This window comes from Anabrus simplex, chromosome 5, assembly GCF_040414725.1.
Source record: "Anabrus simplex isolate iqAnaSimp1 chromosome 5, ASM4041472v1, whole genome shotgun sequence".
In the NCBI taxonomy this organism is placed as follows: domain Eukaryota; kingdom Metazoa; phylum Arthropoda; class Insecta; order Orthoptera; family Tettigoniidae; genus Anabrus; species Anabrus simplex.
The window spans coordinates 420,889,194-420,903,527 of record NC_090269.1 but is presented as its reverse complement, the minus strand read 5'-3'; the positions used below and the strand labels follow the sequence as shown (position 1 = coordinate 420,903,527).

The following is a 14,334-nucleotide window of genomic DNA, read 5'->3' as shown; positions in this document are numbered from 1 at the left end:
TACGAAATTTTCTGATTAACCGGAAAATATTTTCTTATAATAATGTTATTGCTTTTACGTCCCGCTAACTACTTTTACGGTTTCCGGAGACGCCTAGGTGCCGGGATTTTCTCCCGCAGGAGTTCTTTTATGTGCCAGTAAATTACTTACACGAGGCTGACGTATTTGAACACCTTCAGATACCACCGGACCTGCGAAGTTGGGGCCAGAAGGGCCAGCGCCTCAACCGTCTGCGGAAAATAGTTTCTACAATACAGTACATACTGTAATTTGAAATGTCCATTCTTGAGCAGTTACATTAACAAAATACAAAATTACAGTAGGGTATTTAAGAACCCGTAGACGAGGAAACGACAGTGAAAATGACATTAGCGGGTGGATGGAAGCTGACTGTCATCAATTACAAACAAACCAAGGAATTGTAGCTATGGTGGAGAAAGATTCTGGAGTTGATGAGGAATAGAGTGACGACGAAGAAGACCACAATGAAAAACTAGTATCACATTCAGATGTCGCGGCCGCCTTAGAACTTGCCATACGCTACGTCGAGCAACACTCCGCTGCTACGCTCACTGATGTGTTGTTTATGAGACGCTGGTTTAACACTGCATCTTCGACTAGGTTCCAATCATTACGGCAAAAGAAACTAACAGACTTCGTAAAGATAACATGGTTCATGATGTGTAATTGTTTACATTTATTCTAGTAAAATATGACTACTAAAATGCAAGGAAATCTTCATTCTATAATATGTTGTTTCATTTCAATAACGAGAATTTTTTTTAAAGATTGAATGCTTCAGTTCTGATTAACCGGACGTTCGGATTAACGGGACTCTAGTGTATATGGTATCTTTTAACATTTGACCTGAAAAATAAAGGTACAATATTCTTATATTTCTACACCTGGGCTATTTTGCAATAATGCTTAGTATAAACATAATAATGGCGCATGGCCTCCGCAGAGTCCTGGTGCGGGTCGTCTTCTCGTAGACGGTCTATTAGGCGACCTGCATGTCTGTGAAGATGAGGGCCTTGCCTAGGATGATTTCTAATGCTGAAAACACCACACACACACGCCCAACCCCAGAGCCATTGGAATAAGCAATTACGGTTAAAATCCCCGACCCGGCCGGGAATCGAACGCAGGACCCTGTGAACCGAAGGCCAGTACGTTGACAATTCAGCTAACGAGTCGGACTTCATACATATGCATTTGTTTCATAGAAAAAAGGACTATTAGAGGTGATGTTTCTAGAAGTACAAAACTTTAAAGTAGGAACAAGAGAATCTACATGGAGACATGTCCTCAAAAATGTTCAGTTATAATTGGCAGTTTCCTGCCGAGTTCACCGGGTGAAAAAATAATAAAAATGACGAGAAACGATACCTGAGCAGCGTAGAGGAGAGATCTTTCCTATATGCTTGCCAGAAACTCACCAAGCTGCCCCTAGCAGTATTCTTACTTATATAGAATAATTAAAACGGAGGCAATATAAATCTCAGATTTGTGAACGTTTTATATGTTGCTTTTCGCCGCCTTTGGTCAGCCGAGTCAGCTGTCATGAAGACTATTTTCTGTTGCCTGCAGTAGATCCTGCATCATTTGTGCCCATAAGGCTGCCACCTCGTTGAAAATTAGAAAACCGTGTGATTTGAAATTGTCGTGGATGCGCCCATAAACTTTTTGTCACAATATAGCAAGACTCTAGATGGGATATTAGAGCTTACGCACCCCAGACTCTCTCTGCTCCCCCCCCCAGCACAACGGTTACTAACCGAACCTTACCAATACAGACCAACGATCTTTTCACTGGCCTGGTCTTGTAGATAGTGTCTTTGCAGCCTTGTAAAACATACTGTGACATCGTCAAAGCCGTGCCATCGTGTATGTCTAGCCTCTGTGGCATCGTTCTAGCTGCAACACATTCGATCTTCAACCTATATTCGCGAAGGCTTAGCGGAAGCGTAATAGAGTTCACTAGAGCCTACACATAGCGTTGGTGAACGTTACTCACAATTTTTTAAAATTACATTTCAGTTGTAGTCCGCTTCTGTGGTGTAGTAGCTTGATTAGCCGCTACCCACTGAGGCTCAGGTTCGATTCCCGGCTCTGCCACGAAATTTGAAAAGTGGCACGAGGGCTGGAACGGGGTCCACTCAACCTTGGGAGGTCAACTGAGTAGATGTGGATTCGATTACCACCTCGGGCATCCTCAAAGTGGTTTTCTCTGGTTTTCCACTTCTCCTCCAGGAAAATGCCGGGGTGGTACCTAACTTAAAGACGTGTCCACTTCCTTCCCTCTTCTTTGCCTGTCCCTTCCAATCTTCCCATGCCTTCACAAGGCCCCTGTTCAGCATAGGTGAGGCTGTCTGGGCAAGGTACTTGTGCTCCTCCCCAGTTGTATCCCCCGACCCGAAGTCTCGCGTTCTAGGACACTGCCCTTGAGACGGTGGAGGTGGGATCCTTCGCTGAGTCCGAGGGGAAAACCTACCCTGGAGGGTAAATAGATTAAGAAAGAAAGAAAATATTTCAGTTGTAAATCTCTCTTTTCACGGGAATTGAATCAGTTCAAAATACAGATTTTTAATTTTCATCCTCTCTGTGACGAGACCACCGGCGTTCTAACTCCCCGTTCAGTAATTAAATGATTATTTACATTTTAGCAATATAATTTATTGATAGTTCACGATGAATACAGCATTGCAACAAAACCACTTTCCACAATACGTAAATTAATAGGCCTATAAATGCTACAATGAAATGATAGTAGTTCAGTCATGATAAAAATAAAAGGAACAAACTAACTTACCTCCTTACAGCAAGCTTGGCAGAAGACTACCTTTCCATCCGTAGTGAAATTCGGATCCCCTGTAATCCACCACTTCAACCAGTAGGACGTAGACTATTTTTCTTTGCAATTACAATTTTGTTAACGTCATGCCGACACAGATAGGTCTTATGGGGACGATGGAATGGGAAAGTCCTAGGAGTGGGAAGGAAGCAACCGTGGCCTTAATTAAGGTGATTAAGGTAATTAAGGTACAGCCTGGTGTAAAAATGGGAAACCATGGAAAACCATCTCCAGAGCTGCCGACAGTGGGGTTCATACCCACTCTCTCACGGATGCAAGCTCACAGCTGCGCACCCCTATGCGCACAGCCAACTCGCCCAGTGATTTTTCTTTGGGCTTTGACACACACACACACACTTCTTCACAATAAATCGCAACACGTTCTGAAGATAAAGCATACACGTACAACAGTTCACATCGAGAAGGAGGTATAAGGGTTCGACGTTGATTGGTTCTCGCATATGTCTTAGAAGGTTGGAGTGGTTGAAGGCTTCGAGGTCAAACTGTTCCTTGTTTCTCCTGACGGAAATTTCCCAATAACTATTTCTGGTGATTTCCAAGAATTCCCATTTTTGTTCGTAGGGTAAACAGATCTTGAGAAATGAGAAGATAATACTGTCGAGCACATGAGTTACAATACTGTATAATGCACTGGAAGAAATTTGGCTTCTTTAAAATAGATTCAAAAGGCATCAAATAGGCAATTATACTCCAAATAGGCACAGACCCCTGAAATAGGCATTTATAGGCACAATAAAACCAATGACATCAAGCTTAAAGGACCCTAAAACGGATTTATATCTCAAAAGCCTATGTTTCTGAACACAGGAATAAAATAGGCAAATTCCCGTCTTGCTTATCAGTGTCAGTACAGTAAAACCAAATACGGTAGAGACAATACGCGACGCTCGGCGGGATATCGAGGGACAGCTATTAGAGCTCTCTCTAGCGGATTGACCTGAGAACTACTGATTCTATCATAAGAGCACGTGTATTTATGTGTGAAGTTTTTGGAGTTATTTATGCGTTTTCAGTGAGTTGACATAATTAAATAGTAACGTGTGTCATTCCTTGATATCTCTCTCAACATGAGGGGAAAGGTATGTGCTGTGTTTGGCTGCAGTAACTATGAAGTAGAGAAGAATGCATGGTCTTTCTTCCGTTTCCTTTGTGACAAGAAAATGTAAGTAATATTGTGTTTGCATATATAATATTCTTCCAGTGACAGATTTTTATAGTCGTAAGAGAGTGGCTGAAACACTTGGACCTGGACTTATAAATTTGTGGTTATAATCACCATACGATTAAATAAATAAAGCAACAAAAATACAAATTCATGAATATCTGTTGTAAACGTTTATAAGACATAAATGGTCGGAAATTTAATTCTATTTAACTTTGGTTATGCAGTATTTGTCGATAGGACCACTAAGGATATAAATGTTTGAGAATTAAATTTTAGCCCTTTCCCTAAACTACCATTTCACTCAGCGTGAATGAAACTATTTATAGCCTCGATTGTAGTGGCTCATTCCCCGACTTAACATAACGATTTTCATTAAATTCTCTTCAGCCGTTATCTCGTGATGTGTGTACATACATACAGACAGAAATTTTGGAAAAGTAAAAATTGCACTTCCTTGTTACTGTGGACATGATCGATACAGAAATACCATTCTTTTCAAATTCTGAGCAACGTGCAGACAAAACTCTTCATTTTATAGATATAGATGTATTATAGAATAATTGTTGAAACAGATACCGGCACACAACACTGCAATACAGTTAACTGTTTTCAGCTATGTAAAATAGTCTCTAATCTTTGTTTGCTTCTGGTTGTCTCAAAAGTCCATTAATATCTAGCGCCTGTCGCATTTCACCATTTGTTGGTGTTCGGGAAGTTTCAGCAGCATCATCATCAGCAGCAGCATCGCTATCTTCTGCACCGTGTTCTTCACCTTTCATATCTAATTCTGTGGAGGTAATTGCCTCGCATATGTCGTCTTTGTCTATTTCGCATCAGTAATGTTGCCCTCATCAATGTTCATCCATTCCTGAAATTCATCTTCCGTTAAGCCTGTTGGACAAAGTTCAACATCTTCATCTACTTCTGGTAACTCTCTTAAAAATCCCCCATACCGGAAACAGTTCCTTATTGTATGTGCTGAGACATTATCCCATGACATGGCTAGAAGATGCAGGGCATCGAGAAGGCTGGTTGTTTTGGCACTAGTTTTATGTGAGTCCTATGTTTTCTAAGATTCTTGTGTGCATTTCATTGCCATAATACGCTTTCATGGTGTGAACGATTCCTTGATCGCATGGTTGTATTAATGAAGTCGGATTGGCCGGTAAGAAAACCACATTGATGTTCTTGAGCTTACAATTCACAATGTATGCTGCACAGTTGTCAACCGCAAAACTATTTTACGGCCCAGCCTATTATCCCACTTCAGTAGCCATTCTTTGTACATTAGGGCAGTCCTCCATGCATTAGTCGGAATGATAGTCCACTGGAAACCTATTGATGTCTTCAGAGCAACATGGGATCTTACTTTTTCCCAATCGCTAAGTCTTTTTTTTTCACCACACACACTTGCACAACATAAGACTCTTACTCGTTCCTTGGAGGTTTTACAGCCTTTAGCACTTTCATATCTGAAGAAGTGTATTCACACAAGGCGCGATAATACTTGCATTCTTGAGAACAAAATCTTTGAAAACAAATATAACATGAACCGAATTCATGATCACAATAAATGGAAGATTTTCAGTGTTTTAGTATTTGTCCGTACCGGACTTCATAAAAGTGATTATATAATATGGTTGATAACATTATCCGTGATTACAATAAACGCCGTCCACTGTATGTAAATGCACACAGTATAAGAAAAATAAATAACATATTAAAATATCAAACTATTCTTTGTTGAAACAATCATATCACTCTCCTTCATCTATCAGCTGATTATTGGGCTAAAACATGGTGGCTGGACTGCACTATGCCACACGGTACATATAGAGTCACTAGTGTACAGTGTTCTACACTGATGGCAAACCTTGTCTGGATGAAGAAAGTACCAAAGAGGTGTAAAGAGATAATGTACAAAATATATTATGCACCCATATTGACTTTTGCAGCAGAGATCTGGACAATGACAAGTAGGGAGAAGAGTAGTATTCAGGGCATTGAAATAAAATACCTAAGAAATATGGTAGAAAAGAGTGAGAAACAGGTGAGAAAGGAAGTTTTATTAGAAAACCTGAATTAGAGAATTGATAGGAATGAACTGAGATGGTTTGTACATGTAATGATAGGGGAAGAAATAATACCATAACAGATGATGAAGTTTGAGGGGAAGAGAATGAGACATAGACATAGAACAAGTTGGATCAATTCAATAAAAAGGAGTGGAATAAGAAGTAACCTGGAATGGGGCAAAATGATGGAAGAGGAATGGTGGAAGGAAAGGTTGTGCCGTAAATGCCCCAACCTGGCAGGAGCTGGATAAGGAGAAAAGAGGAAGGAGGATAATGAATCTCCAGCATAGTAGTCCCCCAAAGTAACACCTTGAAATAGAATTTTATAGTCTGTAGCTACCATACCAACATCCTTCTGGTTGAGTTGCTGACTCAGGCGTGACTGATAAAAGTTTTCAATGTTATCCACATCTCTGTAAATAGCTCTGTATTTCCCAGTTATTGTACAAAATAATAGTAGTACAAGATCCAATATAGAGACCTTCCAGTTAGTACTTTTTACCGTATAACTAAATTAATACGCAAACAATAATATATTGCATTATGATCAATATAATGCATTGTAATAAATACAATGCAGAATTGTGTTTTATGTACTATCACATAAAGGAGTGGTGAAACTTGTACAGGGTGTCCTAGTTCCCGAGATTCTCTTCATTTTCATTGCAGTACAATCGTTTGTCCGGCTATTTGGTTGGATAGTCAGATCATAGACCCCTGGGTCTGGGATTTTAACCGCATTTGGTTAATTCCTCTGGCGAGAAGAGTATTTGTGATATTCTTTATGCACATCTTCATTTACATACAGTATCATCTCAGAAACACAATAGTAAATATATCATAATATGTAGGGTTGGTGTCGGGAATGTTATCCGCTTGTAAAACTAGGCTTAATCTACAGTAGTGCACTGAAGGTTTGCTACTGGTCTTATCAGATGATATATTGATACTGATTGGATTTTCGTATGACATAGCTCTTCACTAGAATCAGATTATAATATCATAAATTTTAGGTAAGGCTGAGAACTGCTGGACCTGTCCTAACCATTCAGGTGAAAGTCCTGTCTCTGTTGTTTGAATTCCATTTCAAATTAGAGGTCCCATGCTTCTGATCACGGTATCAACAGCCATGTAAAACAGCAAGCTTGTTTGTGTTCAAAACTATCTGACCAATCTGGACTGTACCTCTTCTATTTTCCTGCCAGGTCCGTTAATGCCTAGTTACATTTCTGCTGTATGATTGATAGCTGACCCACCATTCTAGCTACACAATACTGCTTAGTCTATGCTGAGTGATCTTTTCTTTTTGTGTTCTTTGCAGATTGAATAGAGGCTCCAAGTACAATGGCTGACACAAGTCAGATGGAGCAGCTGTCTCCGTCTGAACCGCAGACAAATGGTATTCCCGATGGCATAGATGAAGATGAGAAAATGAAGATGCGACCGGCTGATATTGATGCTGTAAGTATTTTCAAGGAATTTTATATACCCTACATTGTAATCAGTTTGTGGAATTATTCGAATATGAACAACCTGAATTCTTTTAGGATATGCGTGAAATGGAACGGCGGAAGCGTGTGGAAATGATAATGAACAGCCGGCTCTTTCGAGAAGAGTTGGAGAGGATAATCGAAACCCAATTGAAAGATGGAAGTGGGCCAGCTGGACTTCTACAGCAAATATCTGATATGATGGGATACCAAGGTGGACGTCTTCAGTCTGGAAATGTTTTCCGAAGTAAGTTTAGTAGTTCATACTGAGGTGAATTTTATAGATGTAGCCACAAGGATATTTAACATCTTTATTCACTCATCAATATGATTAAATGGCTTTAACCACAGCCACCTTGATACAGAAGCATGTTACCAATAGTTGTGACATTACACTTTTAGTGCTTAATTTTAGTTGTCATTGCGTGTAATTCCTATACTGCTGACACAACACGTTACCGGTATATCATAATATGGCAAAAGATACACAATAATAAGCCTATAAACACATGTCGAAGAAACACTATAAAAGGAAATTACATACAAATATGCAAAAATATACACTCACGGTATATTACATAATTATTGTAAAATGTTCGACTGAAGGCTACTCAGTCACCTGGACTGTTCGATGATGGTCATTAGGCGAATTGTGTAAAAGATGTAATTATTTTACACTTATGTGAGCACATCGTGTTAATTATTTATGAATAAGAGTAAGAAAAAATTTATTTTATTTAGCGTATGACTCATACAATCAAGTTGAGTTCAGATATAAATTATATACATATTTACATAACAAGAAAACAATGAACAAGAAAAGGCTCCCTACAACTGAATGTCAAGATCACTGATCCACTGTATTGCTTCTGGAGTGCCATCAGGAAATCCACTTTGCTGCCTGTGTATGCCCGCGTTTCACACTCTCTGACAATATGATGTATGGTTTGTCGTGCAGCTCCACAGTCACACGCGGGTGTCGGCAACTAGTTCCATTTAAACAGCCTGTCTCTGCATCTGCCATGGCCTGTTCTTATTCTGTTCAGAGCAGACCATGTTTTACGTGGTAGTTGGAATCCACTTGGAAGTTTCGCATTCGAGAACATACTGTGAAGGTGCGTCTCCATTGCTGCTTCCCACCGTCTTTTCCACTCTGTAGTTGGGTTGTAGCTTCTAGCAACCATGTCTAAGGCGTTACGTAAAGTTGGATGGCATGAACGTAATCTGTTTTGGTTGATAGTTCATAGATCTTCATGTACAGGTAGATCGGAGTTCCTTAAGATTTTATTGAATTCCTTGATAAGAGCGGTGGATCTGCGTAAATCAGATGGCATTATTCCAGATAGAAGCAGGAGCCAATGAGTTGGTGTAGATCGAATTGTGCCAATTATTATGCGCATAGTGGAATTCAATTCAGTATCAATGAGTTTTGTGTGATGACTGTTCATCCATACTGGAGCACAGTACTCGGCACTTGAATATACCAAGCCTAAAGCTGAAGACCGTAAAACGCTTGCCGAAGAGCCCCAGGTAGTTCCACAAAGCTTATGAATGATGTTGTTACGTGTTTTCAGTTTCTGTGCAGAGCCCAGCAGATGTTGCTTGTAGGATAGTGTTCGATCCAAGATTACTCCAAGATATTTTTGGTTCCAGTTTTGGTGAAGTATCCTGCCACAGAAACTTGCATTCAATTTAGTATTTGCTAAGTGATTGTTTAAATGGAAACAAGACACCTCCGTTTTAGTGGTGTTAGGCTTAAGTCTCCAGTTCCTGAAGTAAGTTTCCAAAATGGACAAATCCCTTGTTAAAATCTCTTCAGTTCTCTCCAGTTCTTTGTGTTGCACAGCTAATGCTATATTATCAGCATAGCAGAATTTCCATGATGTAACTTCATGTAATGTGATGTAAGTTAATAATCAAATTCCTATATCCCAATAATATTGCACTTCAAAACCCCTGGCGTGGTTTTGGCAGAAATTATAGTAGACAACCTCTTATTCTCAGCATTTAACCCTCTCCCGCCCATAGCGTAGTAATGCGTAGCGCGAAAGCTTAGGGCCTCCCGCCCATAGCGTAGTAAAGCGTACTTGTACTTCTAGTCGCATGTATGAGCCATCTATTGGCCGATAGACAAATATAACTTACTGTTACTAGCATGTACACTTCCTAGAGACCAAAGATATTAGTTTTCTTTTTTTAAAACCTTAGCAGGCATATTAGAACACAAAATACGGAAGGCAGTGACATATTGTAAACAAACACGTCAACGTTTAATTAGCGTGAAAATATTTTATGCAGTAACGACATTGAACATTTGGTGAACGATAATCCTGACTGTGGAACTGTTAGTAGTGGCTCAAGTGAACTCAGTGAACTGGAAAGTGAAAATAAAAATGACGATATTTCAGGAAATGACGACGTACACATGCGTGATGACATAGATTGTAGGCCTAACTTTCAGTGGACAAATACATTGTCTTACGTCGAACCGGCGGACTTTACTAAAGAGGCAGGACCTTGCCATTCTCTTCCTGTAGCTAGTACAGCATTAGAGTATTTCTACCTTATATTTGATGAAAACATTTTCGATTTAATTGTTCATTAGTTTTTGTACAATATACATTTTTATAAATATCTGCATTATCATAATGATGGCTGAAAATAATTGCTTTAATTCTGGGGAAAACATGAATTTTAATATGGGCGGGAAAGGGTTAAGGACACTTTTATTCTCCGTCCCGTGTAGTAGGGAAAATAATACTAATCCACCAGCAGTAAAAGTTCCATATAACCACACTTCAGCTGAAAATTGTAGTGTAGATACAGTACATTTAGATAGTGCCGAATCCTGCCTGCTATATTCGTGTGTTATCTTACGTGTGTATCTTTTAGAAAATGAAATGAAAATGAAGACCTACAACCTGTTTTCCAGTCATTGACCGGATCAGGGATATAATGAACGAAACATGTAGCCTATAGGCTGTTATTACAATGGGGTCACCACTCCCAAGGTGGATTTATTAATGAGTGATAAATGCTATGAAATGATAATGGAGAGTGTTGCTGGAATGAAAGATGACAGGGGAAACCGGAGTACCCGGAGAAAAACCTGTCCCACCTCCGCTTTGTCCAGCACAAATCTCCCATGGAGTCACCGGGATTTGAACCACGGTATCCAGCGGTAAGAGGCTGCCGCCTGAGCCACGGAGGCTCCCAGTGTCTATTAGAGCGTAGTATTAATAATAATTTGTCTAAGCATTTAGCTTTGTTGGTAATCTTTGAGTACAGTAGTTCTTCCAAATTTCATTTGTTTGTGCTTAGTAGTGACATAAGGTACCGGTATCGTAACTAGGATACGTCTGAAAATAGTTTAAAAATTACTATAGTGTGCTGTACAGTAGTATAAGAGTAATATCCTATTAGAATTTAGCGTGCTTATTTTATTATTGTAAAATATTTGTGTAGCACTGGTGTAGTAGAGGTATCCGTAGAAAATCTTAGTAAAATTCTGTTGTTGTAATTAGGATAGGCTTAATTGCAGTTTGGAATTGTGTAGTTCTTGTGTATTACTTTCAATATTCAGTAATTAACAGCAGTTTTTATCCTGTTAGGGGTTGTAGGATATAAAAAATGGAGTACGTCTGAGTAGTATTGTAGTGTAGTCGTATAGTAATTACCTTATTGTAGTGTGATCTTTGAGTACAATCCCAGACAATATATCCCTCTGTTCATTTATTTTTTGCAAATAAGTTTTATTTTTATTTTCATTCTTTTCCGTAAAGAATAGCTAAGGAGCGCGAGTGTATGAACTGTGGGTGTGGCGAGGCATTGAGGGGTATGAGGGAGGAGTTGGAGAGTTTGAGGGAGATAAATAGGATTCTCACAGAAGAAAGAAGATAGGACTCCCTCAAATAATGTACAGGTTACAGTAAGTGTACAAGAGGGAGGGGAAGGAAAGGGGGGAGTTGTAGAAGTCAGGTGGTCTAATGTCCTAAGGGGAAGGACATTGCAGGGTAAGGGCTCTATTCAGGACCAGAATTCAGGACAGGTGTCTGTGCGAAATCGGTACGAGTCACTCCAGGTAGAACAACAGAGGGAAGATGAGGGACAGGGAACTGTTGCTGAGATGTGTCGACGTAGGAGGAAGGGAAAAGGTAGGAAATGAAGAGTAGAGGTTAGGAAAAGACAGGTGGAACAGGGTCATGTGAAGGAGAAAAGGGAGGAGGCAGTAGCTTCTGCAGCCATCAGGAAAGATAGGGCTGACCAGCAAGGGAGGGGATCAAATGAGGTGGGTAGGGTTGAGGCTCTGGTCATGGGGGATTCCATCGTTAGACACGTGGGGAAAGTGTGTGGAGGAAAGGGAACCAGGGTAGAATGTTATCCAGGAATTAGGTTGAGGCAGATGTTGAGGAAAGTAGAAGAGAGGGAGGAGGGGAAGAAGAAGGTGGTAATGTTTCACGTTGGCACCAACAACGTAAGGCAAGCTGATATAAGTACCAACATAGTTGGAGATGTGTGGGATCTGGTAAATGCAGCACAATGAAGTTTAAGAAAGCGGAGATTGTTATTAGTGGAATACTGTGTAGGAGGGATACTGACTGGAGGGTGATTGGGGATTTAAATGAGACTATGGAGTGGGTATGTGGGAAACTGGGAGTGAAATTTCTAGATCCTAATGGGTGGGTAGGAGATAGGGATCTGCGCTCAGATGGCCTTCACTTAAACCGCAGTGGTACGTATAAGTTAGGAAATTTGTTTGGAAGGGTAATAGGGAGGTACATTCAGGGAAACGGGGTGGCCTACGGAGCGGTGATAAGGGAACAGGGAACTGGAAATCAAGTAGGGATGACATAAAATTGTTGGTAGAAGTATTGTAAAGAAAGGAATGGAACTAAGTAATTTAATAGATATATATTTACCAGATATTGTAATAGGAGTTGAATCATGGCTGAGAAATGATATAATGGATGCAGAAATTTTCTCACGGCACTGGAATGTGTATCAGAGATAGGATAGGAATGGTGGGAGGGGGAGTATTCATTCTGGTGAAAGAAGAATTTGTAAGCTACAAAAAGAGTTAAAGATGAGCCTCATTAAATTCTAGGTGTAAGGCTCATTTCTAAAGATAATAGGCAACTTGATATATTTGGAGTGTACAGACCGGGAAAGGGTAGCACTGACGCGGATTCGGAATTATTTGATAGGATAGTCGGCTGTGTGGGAAACGACATGGAAAGAAATGTGATTGTAGCGGGAGATCTGAATTTGCCAGATGTCAATTAGGAAAGGAAATGCGAACGACAGGAAGCATGACCAACAAATGGCAAATAAGTTAAAATGGGAAGGACAGCTGATTCAGAAAGTAATGGAACCAACCAGAGGGAAAAATATCCTGGATGTGGTGCTGATGAAACCAGATGAGCTCTATAGGGAAACTGAAGTAATAGATGGTATTAGTGATCATGAAGCTGTTTTTGTCGTAGTTAAAAATAAATGTCATAGAAAGGAAGGTCTTAAAAGTAGGACTACTAGGCAGTATCATATGGCTGATAAAGCAGGCATGAGGCAGTTTCTAGAAAGTAACTATGATTGGTGGAAAACAGTAAATAAAAATGTAAACAGACTCTGGGATGGGTTTAAAGAAATTGTTGAGGAATGCGAAAACAGGTTTGTACCTTTAAGGGTGGTAACAAATGGTAAAGACCCACCTTATTATAATAGAGAAATAAGAGACTAAGAAGGAGGTGCAGACTGAAAAGAAATAGTTAGAAATGGCTGTGGAAATAAGGAGAAATTGAAGGAACTTACTAGAAAATTGAATCTAGCAAAGAAGGCAGCGAAGGATAACATGATGGCAGGCATAATTGGCAGTCATACAAATTTTAGTGAAAAATGGAAGGGTATGTATAGGTATTTTAAGGCAGAAACAGGTTCCAAGAAGGATATTTCAGGAATAATTAATGAACAAGGAGAGTGTGTATGTGAGGATCTTCAAAAGGCAGAAGTATTCAGTCAGCAGTATGTAAAGATTGTTGGTTACAAGGATAATGTCCAGATAGAGGAGGAGACTAAGGCCAAAGAAGTATTAAAATTTACATATAACAATGATATTTACAATAAGATACAAAAGTTGAAAACTAGAAAAGCGGCTGGAATTGATCAGATTTCTGGGGATATACTAAAGACAATGGTTGGGATATAGTACCATATCTGAAGTACTTATTTGATTACTGTTTATTCAGAGGAGCTATACCAGATGAATGGAGAGTTGCTATAGTAAGCCCTGTGTATAAAGGAAAGGGTGATCGACATAAAGCTGAAAATTAAATGCCAGTAAGTTTGACGTGCATTGTATTTAAGCTTTGGGAAGGCGTTCTTTCTGGTTATATTACACATGTTTGTGAAATTAATAACTGGTTCGATAGAAGGCAGTTCGGTTTTAGGAAAGGTTATTCCACTGAAGCTCAACTTGTAGGATTTCAGCAAGATATAGCAGATATCTTGGATTCTGGAGGTCAAATGGACTGTATCACGATTGACCTGTCTAAAGCATTTGATAGGGTGGATCATGGGAGACTACTGGCAAAAATGAGTGCAATTGGACTAGACAAAAGAGTGACTGAATGGGTTGCTATATTTCTAGAAAATAGATCTCAGAGAATTAGAGTAGGTGAAGCTTTATCTGACCCTGTAATAATTAAGAGGGGAATTCCTCAAGGCAGTATTGTT

The 14,334-nt window shown here is 39.6% G+C and overlaps 1 protein-coding gene across 10 annotated transcripts in view; it reads left to right on the top strand.

The window, feature by feature from the left end:
• The window catches only part of hts (adducin 1-like protein hts), a 506,583-nt gene that overhangs the window by 217,973 nt on the left and 274,276 nt on the right, over nucleotides 1–14,334 (top strand). For all 10 annotated transcript variants that reach the window (XM_067147801.2, XM_067147796.2, XM_067147800.2 and 7 more), the window contains 2 exons: nucleotides 7,437–7,576; nucleotides 7,663–7,852. In XM_067147801.2, the coding sequence (XP_067003902.1) occupies nucleotides 7,460–7,576; nucleotides 7,663–7,852 (307 nt within the window). In that variant the 5' untranslated portion in view covers nucleotides 7,437–7,459. The remainder of the gene's footprint in view (nucleotides 1–7,436; nucleotides 7,577–7,662; nucleotides 7,853–14,334) is intronic.